Consider the following 22,140-nt stretch of genomic DNA (forward strand, 5'->3'; position numbering starts at 1 on the left):
GCCCTTGCTGATGGAAGGAGGTTTTCACTCAAAATCTCACGATACATGGCCCCATTCATTCTTTCCTTTACACGGATCAGTCGTCCTGGTCCCTTTGCAGAAAAACATCCCCAAAGCATGATGTTTCCACGCCCATGCTTCACAGTAGGTATGGTGTTCTTTGGATGCAAATCAGCATTCTTTGTCCTCCAAACACGACGAGTTGAGTTTTTACCAAAAAGTTCTATTTTGGTTTCATCTGACCATATGACATTCTCCCAATCTTCTTCTGGATCATCCAAATGCTCTCTAGCAAACTTCAGACGGGCCTGGACATGTACTGGCTTAAGCAGGGGGACACGTCTCGCACTGCAGGATTTGAGTCCCTGGCGGCGTAGTGTGTTACTGATGGTAGGCTTTGTTACTTTGGTCCGCGCTCTCTGCAGGTCATTCACTAGGTCCCCCAGTGTGGTTCTGGGATTTTTGCTCACCGTTCTTGTGATCATTTTGACCCCACGGGGTGAGATCTTGTGTGGAGCCCCAGATCGAGGGAGATTATCAGTGGTCTTGTATGTCTTCAATTTCCTAATAATTGCTCCCACAGTTGATTTCTTCAAACCAAGCTGCTTACCTATTGCAGATTCAGTCTTCCCAGCCTGGTGCAGGTCTACAATTTTGTTTCTGGTGTCCTTTGACAGCTCTTTGGTCTTGGCCATAGTGGAGTTTGGAGTGTGACTGTTTGAGGTTGTGGACAGGTGTCTTTTATACTGATAACAAGTTCAAACAGGTGCCATTAATACAGGTAACGAGTGGAGGACAGAGGAGCCTCTTAAAGAAGAAGTTACAGGTCTGTGAGAGCCAGAAATCTTGCTTGTTTGTAGGTGACCAAATACTTATTTTCCACCATAATTTGCAAATAAATTCATTAAAAATCCTACAATGTGATTTTCTGGATTTTTCCCCCTCATTTTGTCTGTCATAGTTGAAGTGTACCTATAATGAAAATTACAGGCCTCATCTTTTTAAGTGGGAGAACTTGCACAATTGGTGGCTGACTAAATACTTTTTTGCCCCACTGTATATATACAGCAGTATGAGGACACCCCTTCATACACTATATATATATATACAGCAGTATGAGGACACCCCTTCATACACTATATATACAGCACTATGTGGACACCCCTTCATCCACTATATATACAGCAGTATGAGGACACCCCTTCATACACTATATATACAGCAGTATGAGGACACCCCTTCATACACTATATATACAGCAGTATGAGGACACCCCTTCATACACTATATATACAGCAGTATGTGGACACCCCTTCATACACTATATATACAACAGTATGAGGACACCCCTTCATACACTATATATACAGCAGTATGAGGACACCCCTTCATACACTATATATACAGCAGTATGAGGACACCCCTTCATACACTATATATACAGCAGTATGAGGACACCCCTTCATACACTATATATACCGCAGTATGAGGACACCCCTTCATACACTATATATACAGGACACCCCTTCATACACTATATATACAGCAGTATGTGGACACCCCTTCATACACTATATATACAGCAGTATGTGGACACCCCTTCATACACTATATATACAGCAGTATGAGGACACCCCTTCATACACTATATATACAGCAGTATGTGGACACCCCTTCATATACTATATATACAGCAGTATGTGGACACCCCTTCATTCACTATATATACAGCAGTATGAGGACACCCCTTCATACACTATATATACAGCAGTATGAGGACACCCCTTCATTCACTATATATACAGCAGTATGAGGACACCCCTTCATTCACTATATATACAGCAGTATGTGGACACCCCTTCATACACTATGTATACAGCAGAATGTGGACACCCCTTCATACACTATATATACAGCAGTATGAGGATATCCCTTCAAATTAGTGGATTCAGCTATTTCAGCCACACCCATTGCTGACAGGTGTATAAAAATTGAGCACCCATCCATGCAATCTCCACAGACAAACATTGACAGTAGAATGGGCCTTACTGAAGAGCTCCAGTGACTTTCAACGTAACACCGTCATAGGATGCCATCTTTCCAACAAGTCAGTTCGTCAAATGTCTACCCTGCTAGAACTGCCCCGGTTAACTGTAAGTGCTGTTATTGTGAAGTGGAAACGTCTCGGAGCGACATCAGTCTCGAAGTGTTACGCCACACAACCTCACAGAACGGGACCACCGGGTGTTGAGTTGCGTAGCGCGTAAAAATCGTCTGTTCAGAACTGCCTCTGGAAGCAACGTCAGCACCAGAACTGTTCGTCGGGAACTTCATGAAATGGGTTTCCATGGCCGAGCAGCCGCACACAAGACTAAGATCACCATGCGCAATGCCAGGCGTTGGTTGGAGTGGTGTAAAGCTCACCGCCATTGGACTCTGGAGCAGTGGAAACGTGTTCTCTGGAGTGATGAATCACGCTTCACCATCTAGCAGTTCGATGTACGAATCTGGGTTTGGCGGATACCAGGAGAACACTACCTGCCCATAATGCATAGCGCAAACTGTAAAGTTAGGTGGAGGAAGAATAATGGTCTGGGACTGTTTTTCATGGTTCGGGTCCCTTAGTTCCAGTGAAGGGAAATCTTAACGATACAACAACATTCTAGACGATTCTGTGCTTCCAACTTTGTGGCAACAGTTTGGGGAAGGACATATCCTGTTTCAGCATGACAATGCCCCCGTGCACAAAGCGAGGTCCATACAGAATTTTTTTGTCGAGATCATTGTGGAAGAACTTGACTGGCCTGCACAGAGTCCTGACCTCAACCCCATCGAACACCTTTGGTATGAATTGGAACGTCGACTGCGAGCCAGGCCTAATCACCCAACATCAGTGCCTGACCTCACTAATGCTCTTGTGGCTGAATGGAAGCAAGTCCCTGCAGCAATGTTCCAACATCTAGTGGAAAACCTTCTCAGAAGTGTGGAGGCTGTTATAGCAGCAAAGGGGAGGACGAACTCCATATTAATACCCATGATTTTGGAATGAGATGTTGGACGAGCAGGTGTCCACATACTTTTGGTCATGTAGGGTATCTTCTCTGGATTGTTAAATTGGACTCTTCTGTCATTTCTTGATTCAATGTTTTATTATTTGTGTATTCGTGTTGTATTTGCGAGACATTCTACTGCATTGATGGAGCTAGCAACATAAGCATTTTGCTGCATCTGCTATGACACCTGCAAAATCAGTGTGACCTGTTTACACATGTGTATATGTGTGTGTATATATATATATAAATTACTACCAGTCACTTTTTATGTATAAACCAACCTCAACCACTCCACTACCCCTGCCCATTGAATAACATCCTGACACTAACCTGTATATACGTACATTCTCACATCGTAGTTCTTGTGGTTTTGATTCAGTCATTTGTATTCTATATTAGTGTGACTGCATTGTTGGGAAAGACCTCTCAAGGTTAGACTTTCACTGTACGGTTTAACAGTTGTTGTATCCTGTGCACGTTTGATGAGGAGCATTTTTTCTGTGTTTTTCCCAGACACAATTCTGGACAGGGACTTGCCCACCTTCTCAAGGGGCCTAGCCCGCACCGTATTCCCTGGTCAAAAGTAGGGCACTATATACAGAATAAGGGTGGAATTTGGCATGCTTCCCAAGTGAGACCCAAGCTACTATCCGCTGTAAAGATGTGATACAGCACCCTCTACTGGTAGACAATGGAACTGCCTAGTGTCCCTTGTATGAGTGAGTTAATTAACATTACATTTAATATGCCTCCCATGAAGAACTTACAAAGAAAGACACTTCAATTTGTACAAAAATAGTTTACTAAAAACAAACTGCTAATGATAAATTCTGAAGCAAAAGATTTTCATGTTTTGAGCACCCCCCTCCCCCACTCACCCGCCTCCCTCCCCCACTCACCCGCCTCCCTCCCCCACTCACCCATCAATACAAGGATGATCGTGTTTTCAGACCAACAGTCTGTTTCTCCTCACTGCCCTAGTGACAGACTTACTGGAGAAGAAACAAAAACATTCACTCAAAAATATACAAAACAGAATATTGGCCATCAGCACAAATACAATTATATACAAAGCAGTATTCTTCTCTCAGTGGTTCTGTCAGAACAGATCAGCTCAAAAAGGTAGGACAAAGTTCTTCATATGAACGGACTTCAAAATTAGACTTCCACTGGTTTAAAACTGAGATATTCTGATAGGGTAGGTTTCCCAGACACAGATTAAACATAGTCCTGGACTAAGAAGCCATTCTAACAGAGATCCTCCATTGAACATGTTATTTATTCATGGACTGGGCTTATTCTATGTTTTGGGAAACCGTCCCATAATTTTTTCCCTCTGTGTTAGTCTTAATGTCTTTGGAACGGTGGAGAAACTCGTCGGGGACAGGCTGTACATTACAATGTCTGCGTCTGAGTCCGTGTGCCCAGTCTCCCAAGTAGTTCTCGAGGGCAGACATCTTGGGTTATGTTCAGCAAAAACAAAACTCTGGGTTTATACTGGACAACTTCAGGTAGTTCATTTCCGGTTTCACTCTGTTCCAAAACGTTTTCTCCCTACTGAACAGGACCCTGAATGATTACCCCAGTCTCTACGGCTGAACCCTCCTGGCCCTGCCTCATCACCATTCAAATCTATCCCGTCGGTTCATGAAGCGGTCCCTCCCATCAGGCCCATCTACGGACCAACCATTTCCCCCTCCTCTTCCTCCTCCTCCTCCTCCTCTAGGAAACCCTCTCCCCCGCTCCCCAAACCTCCCCCCATCCCTGTCATGTCCCCCAAACCCTGGCCTCTCGTCCCTGAAGTGTCTCCCACCCTCCCAGTTGCCCTCTTCCTCCCCGGGGGGTCCTGGCTGGAAGGGATGTCTGGGGGGTCCGTGAGGAAAGTCCTCCATGGAAGGGTGTCCCATGGGCATCCTGAACCCACCTGGAGGGCCCCCCCTGGGGGGGAACATAGGGTTGTGGCCCCTGGGGCCCATCATCATAGGGGGCATGTTGGGGGGAGGGAGGTGAGGGGGGAAGCGGGGCTGGAGGTGAGGGGGTGGTAGTCCCGGACGAGGCTGCATGGGCAGCATGGCCGGCCTGGGACCCAGTAACACTGCTGGGCCTGGAGGACTCATCACGGGCCCTGGTCCACCTGGAGCTCCCAGCTGGCTGTCTGGAGTGTCTGAGGGGCCACCACTCCCTCCAGCCTTGTCTTTAGATCCAGATTCATCTTTGTTGCTTCCTGGCCCACCCACTACTGGATGAGGGAAACCTGCAGACAGAGAAGACACACACAACATTATGGGTTAGAAAATGTAAAATCAAGAGCACAAAACCAATTTCATACAACACATTACAACAAACTTTAAACAAACTTGAAGGTTGTGACTTATTTGGTTTGGACCTTTTATAATATATTTGTTATGAAATTGACAACTCTACAAAATGACAATTGGAGGGGGAAGGAGAACATTTGTTTGTGATTCTCTAGTTGTTCATTTGGTTCAGTTCCACAATGTTCCGCCACGTGTTACCTGGAGGCTGTGTGGGGTTGAAGCCAGCGGGCAAGAAGAGAGGGGGTCCACTGGTGGTGAGGGAGGGGGGAGGGCCAGGGAATCCAGGGGGACCACCCATAGACCCTACTGGCTGGACTGGAGGCACCTGGAGACAAACACAAGAATATCAAAATCATAAAAAAAAAAAAAAAACTGCCTTTGGAAGCAACGTCAGCACAATAACTGTTAGTCGGAAGCTTATTGAAATGGGTTTCCGTGGCCGAGCAGCCGCACAAAAGTCTAAGATCACCATGCGCAATGCCAGGCGTCGGCTGGAGTGGTGTAAAGCTCACCGCCATTGGACTCTGGAGAAGTGGAAACGTATTATCTGAAGTGATGTATCACGCTTCACCATGATTTTGGAATTAAATGTTCGACAAGCAGGTGTTTTTTTATATTATATATATATAATATTTATTTTATTTAACCTTTATTAACTAGACAAGTTAATTAAGAACAATTTCTTATTTACAATAACAGCATTCCCCGGCCAAACCCTGACGACGCTGGACCAATTGTATGCCACTGTGCCCAGGTTACTAACATTAAAAATAGTACATGAATCCATATACAGCCAAATAATAATTCATAATAGATCAATAATTTCTCATAATAGTAGAAATGTGTCATTAATCACCCATGTACTGTTCATAATAATGGACTATTCCACCCCCCGACAGAGTTGGACTACTCCACTCCGACAGAGATCCCGTGCATTGTTTCACACGCAAACGTGACATTCATTCAAATTAACCTGCAGTGAGGCACTTTCAGAGCAGAGAAAAGGTAATTATTCTGTTAAAATGAAATCCTCTAAATTCACACATTTCTTTATTAAAAAGAGAGGTGTGGCTGATAATACTGTCATTGACGTGAAGGCAGAGGACATGTTCTGTATGTGTAGCCCATGGCATGTCATACTCTTTTTGGCCAGACAGCATCAAATACATGGGTTACATATAGTAAGACAGAGGGGGCGCTGTTTCGCCCGCTCGGATGCTTCCTCCAGTTGAGATACTTCCAGAACTGAAGGAAAGTTGGCAGGTGCACAGTGCACTGTTCGAATGCTGTAATTATTTTTTGGATGAACGTGCGAAGGTAACCATAGTCTTTGAAGTCATTTGTTTGACAAATGAGATGAAAACATTCAAATTAAATATATTTAATATATTTTTTTACAGTTAAAAGCTGCAAATATGTCACTTTTAGTCCGACCTGACCAAATCCACATAGAAAAGTGAGCTATAGATCTGTCACTCTCATTGAAAGCAAGTCTAAGAAGCTGTATATCTGTTCTATGTGCACTATTTCTATGCTTCTCGTTCTTAAGATTCGTTTTTTGCGTCTTTTACTTTCGGTATTATACACAGCTTCAAAACAGCTGAAAATACATAATTTTTGGTTATGGAAAATATATTTAACAGCGGTTTAGATGGTACAATGATTCTCTACACAATGACTGCTTGTTTTGTCACAAACTGAAATTAGGCGAACTATTAGAATATGAGCAACCAGGTGCCTTCGGGAAAGTATTCAGACCACTTGACTTTATCCTAATTTTCTTAGGTTACAGCCTTATTCATCAATCTACACACAACACCCCACTGACAAAGTGAAAACAGGTTTTTAGAAAAAGTATTCAGACCCTTTGCTATGAGACTCAAAATTGAGTTCAGGTGCATCCTGTTTCCATTGGCCATCCTTGAGATGTTTCTACAACTTGATTGGAGTCCACCTGTGGTAAATTCAATTGATTGATTATACCCTGATGAAGACAGCTTTGCTGTCGAAACGTTGGATATAACATTTTTGCATCTGAGCTCCTAGAGTGTACGGCTCTCCTTTATTTTCAAATTCAATTGATTTTACATGATTTGGAAATGCACACACCTATCTATATAAAGGTCCCACATTAAAAGGACGTTTTTTTTTATTTATTATGCAGGTGCAAGCTGCCCACGGGAGATTAAATGCATAGTAATAACACATTGGGATATCAATAAAACATCTGGTTGTTTTTGATTGGGTGAATAAAAAGGTTGAAATCTCATTGATCAATGTCAACCGCTCGGCATCTGACCGTCAGGCGCTACAGGGTAGTACGTACAGTGTGCAGCCCAGTAAAATCACTGGGGCCAAGCTTCCTGCCATCCAGGACCTTTATACCAGGCGGTGTCAGAGGAAGACCCAAAGAATTGTCATAGACTCCAGTCACCCAAGTCATAGAATGTTCTCTCTGCTACAGCACGGCAAGCGGTACCGGAGCGCCAAGTCTAGGTCCAAAAGGCTCCTTAACAGTTTCTACCCCCAAGCCATAAGACTGATGAACAATTAATCAAATGGCTACCCAGACTATTTACATTTACCCCCCCCCCCCTTTTTGTTTTTACACTGCTGTTACTCATAGTTTATCTATGCATAGTAGCCTAGTGATTAGAGCGTTGGACTAGTAACCGAAAGGTTGCGAAATCGAATCCCCGAGCTGACATGGTAAAAATCTGTCGTTCTGCCCCCTGAACAAGGCAGTTAACCCACTGTTCCTAGGACGTCATTGAAAATAAGAATGTGTTCTTAACTGACTTGTCTAGTTAAATAAAAGGTTAAAAAAAAGTCACTTTACCCCTACCTACATGTACAAATTACCTTGACTAACCTGTATAGGTCCCTGTATATAGCCTCGGTATTTTATTGTGTTTGTTTTAATTACATTAAAAATAAATAAAACATTTCTTAACTTTTTCTTGAACTGCATTGTTGGTTAAGGGCTTGTAAAGTAAGCATTTCACGGTAAGGACTACACCTGTTGTATTCGGCACATGTGACATATAACATTGGATTTTAATCAAAATATTACCCACATTTCCACGTTGAAATGACATGGTGTGCCCAGTGGGATGATACGGTGGGGACTAAACTGACATCTGGAGGGCTGTTGGTGTCCCATCCTAGACACACTCACCTACCGCCGTGCCCTTGGACGAGACACTTAAGCCCAAAAATTACTCCAGGGCTGATCCTGTGCTCCTGACAAAATGTGTGTATTTGCGTGTTGTCTGGGCGGTGGATTGTGAGATAAGAGCAGAATACCACTTTCTGTTGTAAAAAATAAAATAAAAAGTTGAATTGTATTCAGTTCACACGTTATGAGTGATGTCACATATCACTACCCAGAGCTGTTACTGAAGTAAGAACAACCCACAATCCTCAGCGCTTTAGGTCTCAGTTTATTACGGGCCATAGATATCAGTGCATTTCCTGACCATACACTCTTTGCAGGTGAGGATGACGTTTATAGTCATCACCTGATTAACATTGAAACACACTCCAGTATAATTCATATTGTCACCAGTTGGGAGTTCAAAGAAAATCTGTGAAAAAAACTTATTTTATTGCCACTCTGTCACTACTGACAATAACAATCATCTTCTAAGTGTGGGTAGGGGGAATGTTTAATTATTCATATTTTTTATTTAACCTTTATTTAACTAGGCAAGTCAGTTAAGAAAACATTCGTATTTTCAATGACGGCCTAGGAACAGTGGGTTAACTGCCTTGTTCAGGGGGCAGAACGACAGATTTTTACCTTGTCAGCTCAGGGATTCGATCCATCAATCTTTTGGTTACTAGGCTACCTGCCCGCCTCTAACCGCTAGGCTACCTGCCCGCCTCTAACCGCCAGGCTACCTGCCCGCCTCTAACCGCCAGGCTACCTGCCCGCCTCTAACCGCCAGGCTACCTGCCCGCCTCTAACCGCCAGGCTACCTGCCCGCCTCTAACCGCCAGGCTACCTGCCCGCCTCTAACCGCCAGGCTACCTGCGTGATTCAGAAGGGAAAATGAGCTAAAGTTACCCAGTGTGTTAGTGCACTGCAGTAAGCAATGGTGTGCATTGAGAAATATTCACTATAGACACTGACGGAAGATAACTAAGACTGCTGTAACATTGCAGAAACAAGATATTTGTGGCAGTCTGGCAGGCACCAAGGGATGACCCGATGAAATCACCAGAGAGAATAAGGCTTCACACTGTTTCAGTTGTAATTCTCCCATCAAGAGGTTTTTCCCCTCACTAGGGTGTGAGACAAGAGATGCAAAATGATTGACTGATCAAATGTAAAAAAAATAAAAAAAAATAAAAAAGTTATTTGTGGCAGTCTGGAAGGCACCAAGTGACCATCGGCAGTGATCGACCAGAGAAAATAGAGCTTCACTGTTTGTTGTAATTCTTCCATCAGAGGCTTTGCTCACTAGGGTGTGCTGCAGCTCCATAACGATGATGACAGACCCTTAGCTCATGTCCTTTTGTGATCACTGTAGTGCAGGGGGTGTTTAATGAACTCATCCCCTTCGAGTTCTATCCAGCCCTGCCGGTTAGAAGTTCTCCCTGGCGCCTGCTTGATCAATGAATGTTACTGATTGGTTGGAGTGTCCACACCTGATGGCTTCTCACACTACTGAACCGAGCCAAGTTGTACTCAGCTGGCCTGAGGATCAGAGCCAGCTGTTTGGTTCCGGCAGGTACAACAGCGTGAAAAGGGAACTGGTTTCCCAGGTAGAAACCAGTCCTTAGTTAAAAACGGTAAGGACAAAAATGAGCAGGTGTGGAGCTCTGCTGGAAGGATGGAAGCAGGTCGGACCATAAGTTCTGACAGGTGGACTCATAGGTGGACGAGACACAACTCATAGGTGGACGAGACACAACTCATAGGTGGACGAGACACAACTCATAGGTGGACGAGACACAACTCATAGGTGGACGAGACACAACTCATAGGTGGACGAGACACAACTCATAGGTGGACTAGACACAACTCATAGGTGGACTAGACAACTCAGATTGTTGTTCTTCTTCTCCAAAACATAATCAATTAGAGAGTTTTGTATTATAATAGTATCATACTTGATATGGTGTTTTTATAATATGATATATGCAAAATAGATTATGATTTTATCTAAAGCTCCTTACAGTAACGCAGGCATGTGTTTTCATATGGGTGGTTCCAGTGGGATTGGAACCCACAACCCTGATGATCAACATACTGTGGGAGCCAGACAGTACCACCTATAATACATACAGTTGAAGTCGGAAGTTTACATACACTTAGGTTGGAGTCATTAAAACTCGTTTTTCAACCACTACACAAATTTATTTTTAATAAACTACAGTTTTGGCAAGTCGGTTAGGACATCTACTTTGTGCATGACAAGTAAGTTTTCCAACAATTGTTAACAGACAGATTATTTCACTTAGTCACAATTCCAGTGGGTCAGAAGTTTACATACACTAAGTTGACTGTGCCTTTAAACAGCTTGGAAAATTCCAGAAAATGATGTCATGGCTTTAGAAGCTTCTGATAGGCTAATTGACATAATTTGAGTCAATTGGAGGTGTACATGTGGACGTATTTCAAGGCCGACCTTCAAACACAGTGCCTCTTTGCTTGACATCATGGGAAAATCTAAAGAAATCAGCAAAGACCTCAGACCTCCACAAGTCTGGTTCATCCTTGGGAGAAATTTCCAAACGCCTGAAGGTACCACGTTCATCTGTACAAACAATAGTATGCAAGTATAAACACCATGGGACCACGCAGCCGTCATACCGCTCAGGAAGGAGACACCTTCTGTCTCCTAGAGATGAACGTACTTTGGTGCAAAAAGTACAAATCAATCCCAGAACAACAAAAGACCTTGTGAAGAAGCTGGAGGAAACAGGTACAAAAGTATCTATATCCACAGTAAAACGAGTCCTATATCGACATAACCTGAAAGGCCGCTCAGCAAGAAAGAAGCCACTGCTCCAAAACCGCCATAAAAAAGCCAGACTACAGTTTGCAACTGCACATGGTGATGAAGATCGTACTTTTTGGAGAAATGTCCTCTGGTCTGATGAAACAGAAATAGAACTGTTTGGCCATAATGACCATCGTTATGTTTGGAGGAAAAAGGGGGAGGCTTGCAAGCCGAAGAACACCATCCCAACCGTGAAGCACGGGGTGGCAGCAAGTTGTGTTGTGGGGGTACACTTCACAAATGTTGTGGGGGTGCTTTGCTGCACGAGGGACTGGTGCACTTCACAAAATAGATGGCTTCATGAGGGAGGAAAATTATGTGGATATACTGAAGCAACATCTCAAGACATCAGTCAGGAAGTTAAAGCTTGGTCGCAAATGGACAATGACCCCAAGCATACTTCCAAAGTTGTGGGAAAATGGCTTAAGGACAACAAAGTCAAGGTATTGGAGTGGCCATCACAAAGCCCTGACCTCAATCCTATAGAACATTTTGTGGGCAGAACTGAAAAAGCGTGTGCAAGGAGGCCTACAAACCTGACTCAGTTACACCAGCTCTGTCAGGAGGAATGGGCCAAAATTCACCCAACTTATTGTGGGAAGCTTGTGGAAGGCTACCCAAAATGTTTGACCCAAGTTAAACAATTTAAAGGCAATGCTACCAAATACTATTTGAGTGTATGTAAACTTCTGACCCACTGGGAATGTGATGAAAGAAATAAAAGCTGAAATAAAATCACTCTACTATTTTTCTGACATGTCACATTCTTAAAATAAAGTGGTGATCCTAACTGACCTAAGACAGGGAATTTTTACTAGGATTAAATGTCAGGATTTGTGAAAAACTGAGTTTAAATGTATTTGGCTAAGGTGTATGTAAACTTCCGACTTCAACTGTAATATATATATACACATTATGTTCAAGTTGTTGGCTTCAGTTCAAAAGCAGGAATGTGTACCGTTGGCGTCGGTAATTATGTTTCATAGTAGATGAGTTCAAACGCTTAGTAACTGGTCTACACTGCCCTAGCAAGCAAAAGACTAGTAACTGGTCTACACTGCCCTAGCAAGCAAAAGACTAGTAACTGGTCTACACTGCCCTAGCAAGCAAAAGACTAGTAACTGGTCTACACTGCCCTAGCAAGCAAAAGACTAGTAACTGGTCTACACTGCCCTAGCAAGCAAAAGACTAGTAAACTGGTCTACACTGCCCTAGCAAGCAAAAGACTAGTAACTGGTCTACACTGCCCTAGCAAGCAAAAGACTAGTAACTGGTCTACACTGCCCTAGCAAGCAAAAGACTAGTAACTGGTCTACACTGCCCTAGCAAGCAAAAGACTAGTAACTGGTCTACACTGCCCTAGCAAGCAAAAGACTAGTAACTGGTCTACACTGCCCTAGCAAGCAAAAGACTAGTAACTGGTCTACACTGCCCTAGCAAGCAAAAGACTAGTAACTGGTCTACACTGCCCTAGCAAGCAAAAGACTAGTAACTGGTCTACACTGCCCTAGCAAGCAAAAGACTAGTAACTGGTCTACACTGCCCTAGCAAGCAAAAGACTAGTAACTGGTCTACACTGCCCTAGCAAGCAAAAGACTAGTAACTGGTCTACACTGCCCTAGCAAGCAAAAGACTAGTAAACTGGTCTACACTGCCCTAGCAAGCAAAAGACTAGTAACTGGTCTACACTGCCCTAGCAAGCAAAAGACTAGTAACTGGTCTACACTGCCCTAGCAAGCAAAAGACTAGTAACTGGTCTACACTGCCCTAGCAAGCAAAAGACTAGTAACTGGTCTACACTGCCCTAGCAAGCAAAAGACTAGTAACTGGTCTACACTGCCCTAGCAAGCAAAAGACTAGTAACTGGTCTACACTGCCCTAGCAAGCAAAAGACTAGTAACTGGTCTACACTGCCCTAGCAAGCAAAAGACTAGTAACTGGTCTACACTGCCCTAGCAAGCAAAAGACTAGTAACTGGTCTACACTGCCCTAGCAAGCAAAAGACTAGTAACTGGTCTACACTGCCCTAGCAAGCAAAAGACTAGTAACTGGTCTACACTGCCCTAGCAAGCAAAAGACTAGTAACTGGTCTACACTGCCCTAGCAAGCAAAAGACTAGTAAACTGGTCTACACTGCCCTAGCAAGCAAAAGACTAGTAACTGGTCTACACTGCCCTAGCAAGCAAAAGACTAGTAACTGGTCTACACTGCCCTAGCAAGCAAAAGACTAGTAACTGGTCTACACTGCCCTAGCAAGCAAAATACTAGTAACTGGTCTACACTGCCCTAGCAAGCAAAAGACTAGTAACTGGTCTACACTGCCCTAGCAAGCAAAAGACTAGTAAACTGGTCTACACTGCCCTAGCAAGCAAAAGACTAGTAACTGGTCTACACTGCCCTAGCAAGCAAAAGACTAGTAACTGGTCTACACTGCCCTAGCAAGCAAAAGACTAGTAACTGGTCTACACTGCCCTAGCAAGCAAAAGACTAGTAACTGGTCTACACTGCCCTAGCAAGCAAAAGACTAGTAACTGGTCTACACTGCCCTAGCAAGCAAAAGACTAGTAACTGGTCTACACTGCCCTAGCAAGCAAAAGACTAGTAACTGGTCTACACTGCCCTAGCAAGCAAAAGACTAGTAACTGGTCTACACTGCCCTAGCAAGCAAAAGACTAGTAACTGGTCTACACTGCCCTAGCAAGCAAAAGACTAGTAACTGGTCTACACTGCCCTACCAAGTAAAAGACTAGTAACTGGTCTACACTGCCCTACCAAGCAAAAGACTAGTAACTGGTCTACACTGCCCTACCAAGCAAAAGACTAGTAAGTAACTGGTCTACACTGCCCTACCAAGCAAAAGACTAGTAAGTAACTGGTCTACACTGCCCTACCAAGCAAAAGACTAGTAAGTAACTGGTCTACACTGCCCTACCAAGCAAAAGACTAGTAAGTAACTGGTCTACACTGCCCTACCAAGCAAAAGACTAGTAAGTAACTGGTCTACACTGCCCTACCAAGCAAAAGACTAGTAAGTAACTGGTCTACACTGCCCTACCAAGCAAAATACTAGTAACTGGTCTACACCGCCCTACCAAGCAAAAGACTAGTAAGTAATGGTCTACACTGCCCTACCAAGCAAAATACTATTTGGTCGAAAATGAGTTGACATTTTTTATACATTAAATACATGCTTTTCATGTGGACATATATTCTGCCTCGTGTGTTGAGGTGAAAACGGTGGGGGGGGGGTCATGTTTGCAGTAACTGCAAAAAGTTAAAGCGAAAACAACAGTGTCTACGGTTTACCCTCGGTGTCACTGAGCTCGGGGCTGCAGTGTCTACGGTTTACCCTCGGTGTCACTGAGCTCGGGGCTGCAGTGTCTACGGTTTACCTCGGTGTCACTGAGCTCGGGCCTGCAGTGTCTACGGTTTACCTCGGTGTCACTGAGCTCGGGCCTGCAGTGTCTACGGTTTACCTCGGTGTCACTGAGCTCGGGCCTGCAGTGTCTACGGTTTACCTCGGTGTCACTGAGCTTGGGCCTGCAGTGTCTACGGTTTACATCGGTGTCACTGAGCTTGGGCCTGCAGTGTCTACGGTTTACATCGGTGTCACTGAGCTTGGGGCTGCAGTGTCTACGGTTTACCTCGGTGTCACTGAGCTTGGGCCTGCAGTGTCTACGGTTTACCTCGGTGTCACTGAGCTCGGGCCTGCAGTGTCTACGGTTTACCTCGGTGTCACTGAGCTCGGGCCTGCAGTGTCTACGGTTTACCTTGGTGTCACTGAGCTCGGGCCTGCAGTGTCTACGGTTTACCTCGGTGTCACTGAGCTCGGGCCTGCAGTGTCTACGGTTTACCTCGGTGTCACTGAGCTTGGGCCTGCAGTGTCTACGGTTTACCTCGGTGTCACTGAGCTTGGGCCTGCAGTGTCTACGGTTTACCTCGGTGTCACTGAGCTCGGGCCTGCAGTGTCTACGGTTTACCTCGGTGTCACTGAGCTTGGGCCTGCAGTGTCTACGGTTTACCTCGGTGTCACTGAGCTTGGGCCTGCAGTGTCTACGGTTTACCTCGGTGTCACTGAGCTTGGGCCTGCAGTGTCTACGGTTTACATCGGTGTCACTGAGCTTGGGCCTGCAGTGTCTACGGTTTACCTCGGTGTCACTGAGCTTGGGCCTGCAGTGTCTACGGTTTACCTCGGTGTCACTGAGCTTGGGCCTGCAGTGTCTACGGTTTACCTCGGTGTCACTGAGCTTGGGCCTGCAGTGTCTACGGTTTACCTCGGTGTCACTGAGCTTGGGCCTGCAGTGTCTACGGTTTACCTCGGTGTCACTGAGCTCGGGCCTGCAGTGTCTACGGTTTACCTCGGTGTCACTGAGCTCGGGCCTGCAGTGTCTACGGTTTACATCGGTGTCACTGAGCTTGGGGCTGCAGTGTCTACGGTTTACCTCGGTGTCACTGAGCTTGGGCCTGCAGTGTCTACGGTTTACCTCGGTGTCACTGAGCTTGGGGCTGCAGTGTCTACGGTTTACCTCGGTGTCACTAAGCTTGGGCCTGCAGTGTCTACGGTTTACCTCGGTATTATTTATTGTTCTTCGCTGATACAAGTATCAAACTATGACACTAACAGCCACATACAAATAAATATATTAAAAACACAAGTTTGGAAATGTATTCCAGTGGATGTAACAAGCAAGAAGGCAGTAACTGCCGTCTAGTGTCAGAGGTTATGTCAGAGGTCAGGGACAATATGAATACAAAACGACCTCATAGTAAGATAAGATTACCACATCTCCAATGATCTGTCGACAATTCATTTTTCTCAGTTTCACTCTATGAGCTGTTTGCTTGGTAAGGCAGTATAACCAGTCTTACAATCCTGGGTGGGGGAACGTTCAGGTGTGGACATGTTTGTCCCAGACCAGCACTAAACACACCCGAATCAACTAATCAATGGCTTAAATTAAAATCAGCTGCGTTAGTGTTGGGGTTTATTTGAATCAAGTGGGTTAATCATGCTGAACTGGAACAGACGCAGTCCTGTGGGTTCCATTGGACCAGGTTGAGAAACACTATTGTACAGGGGTCATACTCAGAAGTTGTGTTAATTTTTTTCTATACAAACAATATCTGAAGGTAACATCCCTCAAATCATCTCCTCTTGGAGAAAAGGATACCCTGTTTGATCATAAATTCACACAAAATGTGTACATTTTTGTATCAATAAAGAATTATTCATAAACAAATGATTCATAAAATATACATTACTCACGGTACTTGTTCCGAGTTCTCTTCAGTTTTCTATAAATTGTCTACACATCTAATGTAACCATTAACATGTATTGACCATATAGTTGAAGGGAAATTGTAGTTTAAATATTAGTGGATTGTATTACACTAGCTTTTGTTTCATTGCATGCACAACTTATTTCCTTTCATTTAATTGTGGCAATTAATTTAATAAAAACAACCTGGGATGTCAGATACAAAAGCTTATAAAATCAGGACTGCACACGAGCAGTCAGTTCATTGACAATAGTCAGTTCATTGACAATATTTCAGCAGTTCAAAGCCTAACAAATACAGCTTAAAAAAAAATAGGGGAAATATGTGATTAAAAAACAGTAACAAAGCCCTCACCGCACCACCTTTTTGGGGGTAAACGGCTTAGGGATGGGGCTGGAGAAATGCAACCACTCAATTCATAGAAGGGACTATGGACAAAAGAACTGATCATCCACGAGATCAAAATGGTGGTTTTAGTCATGTTTTGAAGGAATAGTGTTGCTTTACAATTATTGTTTACAAACAAGCTTACTGTATATTTTGGGGTTCTGATGGGTAGACAGTTGAACTAAACTCATGAGGCATATTTATAAGTTATATTTCTCAAAAATCAATGGGTTTCACAGATTTCCACTTTAAATTTCCTCTCTTCATTAATAAAGACAGCTGATTAACAAGGGCTGGGTAAAGTCCTCCAACTCTGTACTCAAGTGAATGTAGCGCTTGTAAAATCATTTTACTTTACTCCAGTGGGAATAGAAGTAGACATAGAAACATGAGTAAATAAGTATTCACAGAAAACATTGGATAGACTAAAAATGCTTAATTTTCTCTGACATGGTCACATCGCATGTGTAATTTACATCCCTTTTGCTACCTATGATGTATATACATCCTGGATTGCTGATGCTCGGATGAATTCAGAAAGAGTGGGGCATCAAATAAACTGGGGACAGCTTAATCCTGACGCGTTTACTTCGTGGTCTGAAAATAGTAACAATAGTTTTGATTTTGGCTAAGAGAAACCGCATGATCAAAACTAACTAACTTCATTGCTGTGACATCATAGAGGGAGGCAGAGCAAACTTCAAAACAGGAAGCTCACCCGGCGAAGCACACTATGATCAGTGACAAAATCAAAAACAGAAAAAAAGCTGTTTATAAAACTGTAAAATAATGCACCGTGCCAAATTGTGATGTAAATGTGCATAATATGTACTGGTGCATGAAAATACATTTTAAAAAGGCGGCAATATGATGTGTATTGACATTTTTTTTTACCTTTACCAATAGCTAGCTAAAGCTGGACAGCGTGGACGTAGCTAAAGCGGGACAGCGTGGAGGTAGCTAAAGCGGGACAGCGTGGAGGTAGCTAAAGCGGGACAGCGTAGAGGTAGCTAAAGCGGGACAGCGTAGAAGTAGCTAAAGTGGGACAGCGTGGAGGTAGCTAAAGCGGGACAGCGTGGAGGTAGCTAAAGCGGGACAGCGTGGAGGTAGCTAAAGCGGGACAGCGTGGAGGTAGCTAAAGCGGGACAGCGTGGAGGTACCTAAAGCGGGACAGCGTGGAGGTAGCTAAAGCGGGACAGCGTGGAGGTAGCTAAAGCGGGACAGCGTAGAGGTAGCTAAAGCGGGACAGCGTAGAGGTAGCTAAAGCGGGACAGCGTAGAGGTAGCTAAAGCGGGACAGCGTAGAGGTAGCTAAAGCGGGACAGCGTAGAGGTAGCTAAAGCGGGACAGCGTGGAGGTAGCTGAAGTGGGACAGCGTAGAGGTAGCTAAAGCGGGACAGCGTGGAGGTAGCTAAAGCGGGACAGCGTGGAGGTAGCTAAAGCGGGACAGCGTGGAGGTAGCTAAAGCGGGACAGCGTAGAGGTAGCTAAAGCGGGACAGCGTAGAGGTAGCTAAAGCGGGACAGCGTAGAGGTAGCTAAAGCGGGACAGCGTAGAGGTAGCTAAAGCGGGACAGCGTAGAGGTAGCTAAAGCGGGACAGCGTAGAGGTAGCTAAAGCGGGACAGCGTGGAGGTAGCTGAAGCGGGACAGCGTAGAGGTAGCTAAAGTGGGACAGCGTAGAGGTAGCTAAAGTGGGACAGCGTGGAGGTAGCTAAAGTGGGACAGCGTGGAGGTAGCTAAAGTGGGACAGCGTGGAGGTAGCTAAAGTGGGACAGCGTGGAGGTAGCTAAAGTGGGACAGCGTGGAGGTAGCTAAAGTGAGACAGCGTGGAGTAGCTAAAGTGGGACAGCGTGGAGTAGCTAAAGTGGGACAGCGTGGAGGTAGCTAAAGTGGGACAGCGTGGAGGTAGCTGAAGTGGGACAGCGTGGAGGTAGCTAAAGTGGGACAGCGTGGAGGTAGCTAAAGTGGGACAGCGTGGAGTAGCTAAAGTGGGACAGCGTGGAGTAGCTAAAGTGGGACAGCGTGGAGGTAGCTAAAGTGGGACAGCGTGGAGGTAGCTAAAGTGGGACAGCGTGGAGGTAGCTGAAGTGGGACAGCGTGGAGGTAGCTAAAGTGGGACAGCGTGGAGGTAGCTAAAGTGGGACAGCGTGGAGGTAGCTAAAGTGAGACAGCGTGGAGGTAGCTAAAGTGGGACAGTGTGGAGTAGCTAAAGTGGGACAGCGTGGAGTAGCTAAAGTGGGACAGCGTGGAGGTAGCTAAAGTGGGACAGCGTGGAGGTAGCTGAAGTGGGACAGCGTGGAGGTAGCTAAAGTGGGACAGCGTGGAGGTAGCTAAAGTGGGACAGCGTGGAGTAGCTAAAGTGGGACAGCGTGGAGTAGCTAAAGTGGGACAGCGTGGAGGTAGCTAAAGTGGGACAGCGTGGAGGTAGCTAAAGTGGGACAGCGTGGAGGTAGCTGAAGTGGGACAGCGTGGAGGTAGCTAAAGTGGGACAGCGTGGAGGTAGCTAAAGTGGGACAGCGTGGAGGTAGCTAAAGTGGGACAGCGTGGAGGTAGCTAAAGTGGGACAGCGTGGAGGTAGCTAAAGTGGGACAGCGTGGAGGTAGCTAAAGTGGGACAGCGTGGAGGTAGCTAGAGGAGGAAAGAGAACCAGTGTACATTAGGGACTAATGTACGGAGCTTAGGCAGGGCTGTGGTTTCTTGTCCTGACAATTTTTTTTATTGTAACACTGTTATTAGTACTGTTATTTGAGTGAATTCAGAAAAAGCGTGACACTTCGCATTTCCGTCTCCTGTGACCTCTTCAGACATCCGTCACATATTATCCTCAGAGGTTTCCTAATCACACAAAATTGAATTGTCATTTGGGTACAATTAGGACTGTAATAATGGTGTCCCATTTGATCAAACCTGCTGTCCCAGTCTACTAAATATGGTTTTGACCCATGGTGTACGCAAATGGGTGTGTCATGCCACCTGTGAAAATGAATAATATATTTTTTGGGGTGATTAGGGAACGTCTTGAGGATTTTAGAAATGTATCATGCGTTGAGCTAATATGCTGGATAGATGTCGAAAGAGGTTGCAGAAGACAGAAACGCAAAAATTGTTCCACTTATTCCAAATTCACCCTATGTATTGGCCAATGGCAGGATTTGAAGCCTCCAGTCGGCCATTTTGGCATTCCCTAGTAGAAGCAGTCCTCCATAGGAATGAATGGAATTCTAGTGTTAAAATTAAAATGTTTCAAGGACAGAAGAATATAGTAACAAAAGTAAAATACTTTCTTTTTTAAAATTATACTTTAAAAGAAATTGTTTAGAAATTCTTCCATTTTTGTTTAGCTCACATAATGTAAAAAGTATGCATTAAGGTATCTGTAATATAATAAAACGTGGAAAAAACAGGTAGTGCCTCGAGGCACTGTGGCTTCAAAACAGCACCCCCTATCAGTCATCCAGTGTAACAACCAATGGTGTATAACATTTACATTTTACATTTAAGTCATTTAGCAGACGCTCTTATCCAGAGCGACTTACAAATTGGAAAGATCATACATATTCATCCTGGTCCCCCCGTGGGGAATGAACCCACAACCCTGGCGTTGCAAGCGCCATGCTCTACCAACTGAGCCACACGGGACCACGTGTAAGAAAAGCCAGGATTGCTAATGCTGTGTATTGGCCATTGAGAGGTTTTAAAGCCACCGGTCGGACATTTTGGTACTCCCCAGTAGGAACAGTCCTCCATAGTAATGAATGGAATTCTACAGTATTTCAATGAAATGGGAAAAAGGACAACATTACATCCATTTAAGGATTTTTGTTGTTTTAGTGGGGAAAGTAACATTAGTACTCTCTATAATAAATACTTTATTTTTTATAATTGTATGTGAAGTAAACAAAGTACGCATTAAGGTGTCTAATATAATAAACCTGACAAAAAAAAACAAATGTAGACATTAATACATGCATTTCTACAGTTAAATCTTTTTTCTTCACATTGGAATACCAAGATGGCTGCACAGTGGCTTCAATACAGGGCTCCCTGTCAGTCACCTAGGGTTTATACACATCATTGGTTGCTACCAAAGAAGTAGGAAAAAGTTGTACCTGAACTCTGATCCAAGATCAGTTTCACATTTTTTTTGGTCCCCCAATTGTAAAGGTTGGAGAAGAGGATCTGTGACACTAAGGAACATCCACACAGCAACCCCCCCCCCCCTCCCGTATTTCAGTACACACACTCTCCCCCCCTAATATTTTAGTAGACACACTCTCCCCCCCCCCCTGTATTTCAGTAGACACGCTTTCCTATAGCTACACCATACAAGCTGAGGATTATGATCCAAAAGAGTGCAATGCAACTAATACAAGAATATAACCATGAATAGTTCACCATAGTGTGAAAACAGGCTCAGACTAGAACAAAATTAAATTCTCCCTACTGCTTTCTTATGAGTGGAAATATAGACCCCCCCCCCCCCCCCCCCCCCAAAAAAATCGAGTAAGATTCTGTACAAAAATCCAATAGGATGTCACCTCGTCAGTGAAAGATGTACAAGCTATAAGCAGTAATGTTTAGGTGCTCAATATAGTATTTATATGTATTTGCATAACGTACACTTATGATCAGATGAAACTGAACAAACTAATTCCTACATAACCACGCAGCCATCAGGCCACTGCAGGTTAGGCATTGGGTAGAAGAGGGAGGGGGTCTATCCTTACCCAGGTCTCAGACTCCCCCGGCAGAAGATCCTGTGGTGGAGCTCCACCGTGGGGCCCTCAGGCGGTTTCACTCCTTCGTTCCTGCTAAACCCACAGCACTAACGCCAGTGTCATTGCTTACCCCCCCCACAGTAGCCAACAGTCTTTTTATGTTTTGTTTTTCTGCCCACTAAACATACCTGAAGCTACATGACATGAGAACATTATTATGTTTCCTTACTGTTGAATGTTTTAAATGAATAAATATATTTAGAAATGTTTCACTGCAACTATGGAAAGTACGTAACCTAATCAAAATAGTTTGATATGGCCTGAAAAACATAAGAGCTAGTGTCAGACAGTGATCAATGGTAATTTCATACATT

At 44.3% G+C, this 22,140-nt stretch overlaps 1 protein-coding gene across 2 annotated transcripts in view; it reads right to left on the reverse strand.

The window, feature by feature from the left end:
- Positions 1 to 3,968: 3,968 nt before the first annotated feature.
- LOC120028602 (SR-related and CTD-associated factor 4-like) overlaps positions 3,969 to 22,140 on the reverse strand; it is a 54,864-nt gene continuing 36,692 nt past the window's right edge. For both annotated transcript variants that reach the window (XM_038973812.1, XM_038973811.1), the window contains 2 exons: positions 5,570 to 5,696; positions 3,969 to 5,307 (listed from right to left, as the gene is read on the reverse strand). In XM_038973812.1, the coding sequence (XP_038829740.1) occupies positions 4,673 to 5,307; positions 5,570 to 5,696 (762 nt within the window). In that variant the 3' untranslated portion in view covers positions 3,969 to 4,672. The remainder of the gene's footprint in view (positions 5,308 to 5,569; positions 5,697 to 22,140) is intronic.

The sequence above is a fragment of the Salvelinus namaycush genome, chromosome 34 (assembly GCF_016432855.1).
Source record: "Salvelinus namaycush isolate Seneca chromosome 34, SaNama_1.0, whole genome shotgun sequence".
Lineage (NCBI taxonomy): Eukaryota > Metazoa > Chordata > Actinopteri > Salmoniformes > Salmonidae > Salvelinus > Salvelinus namaycush.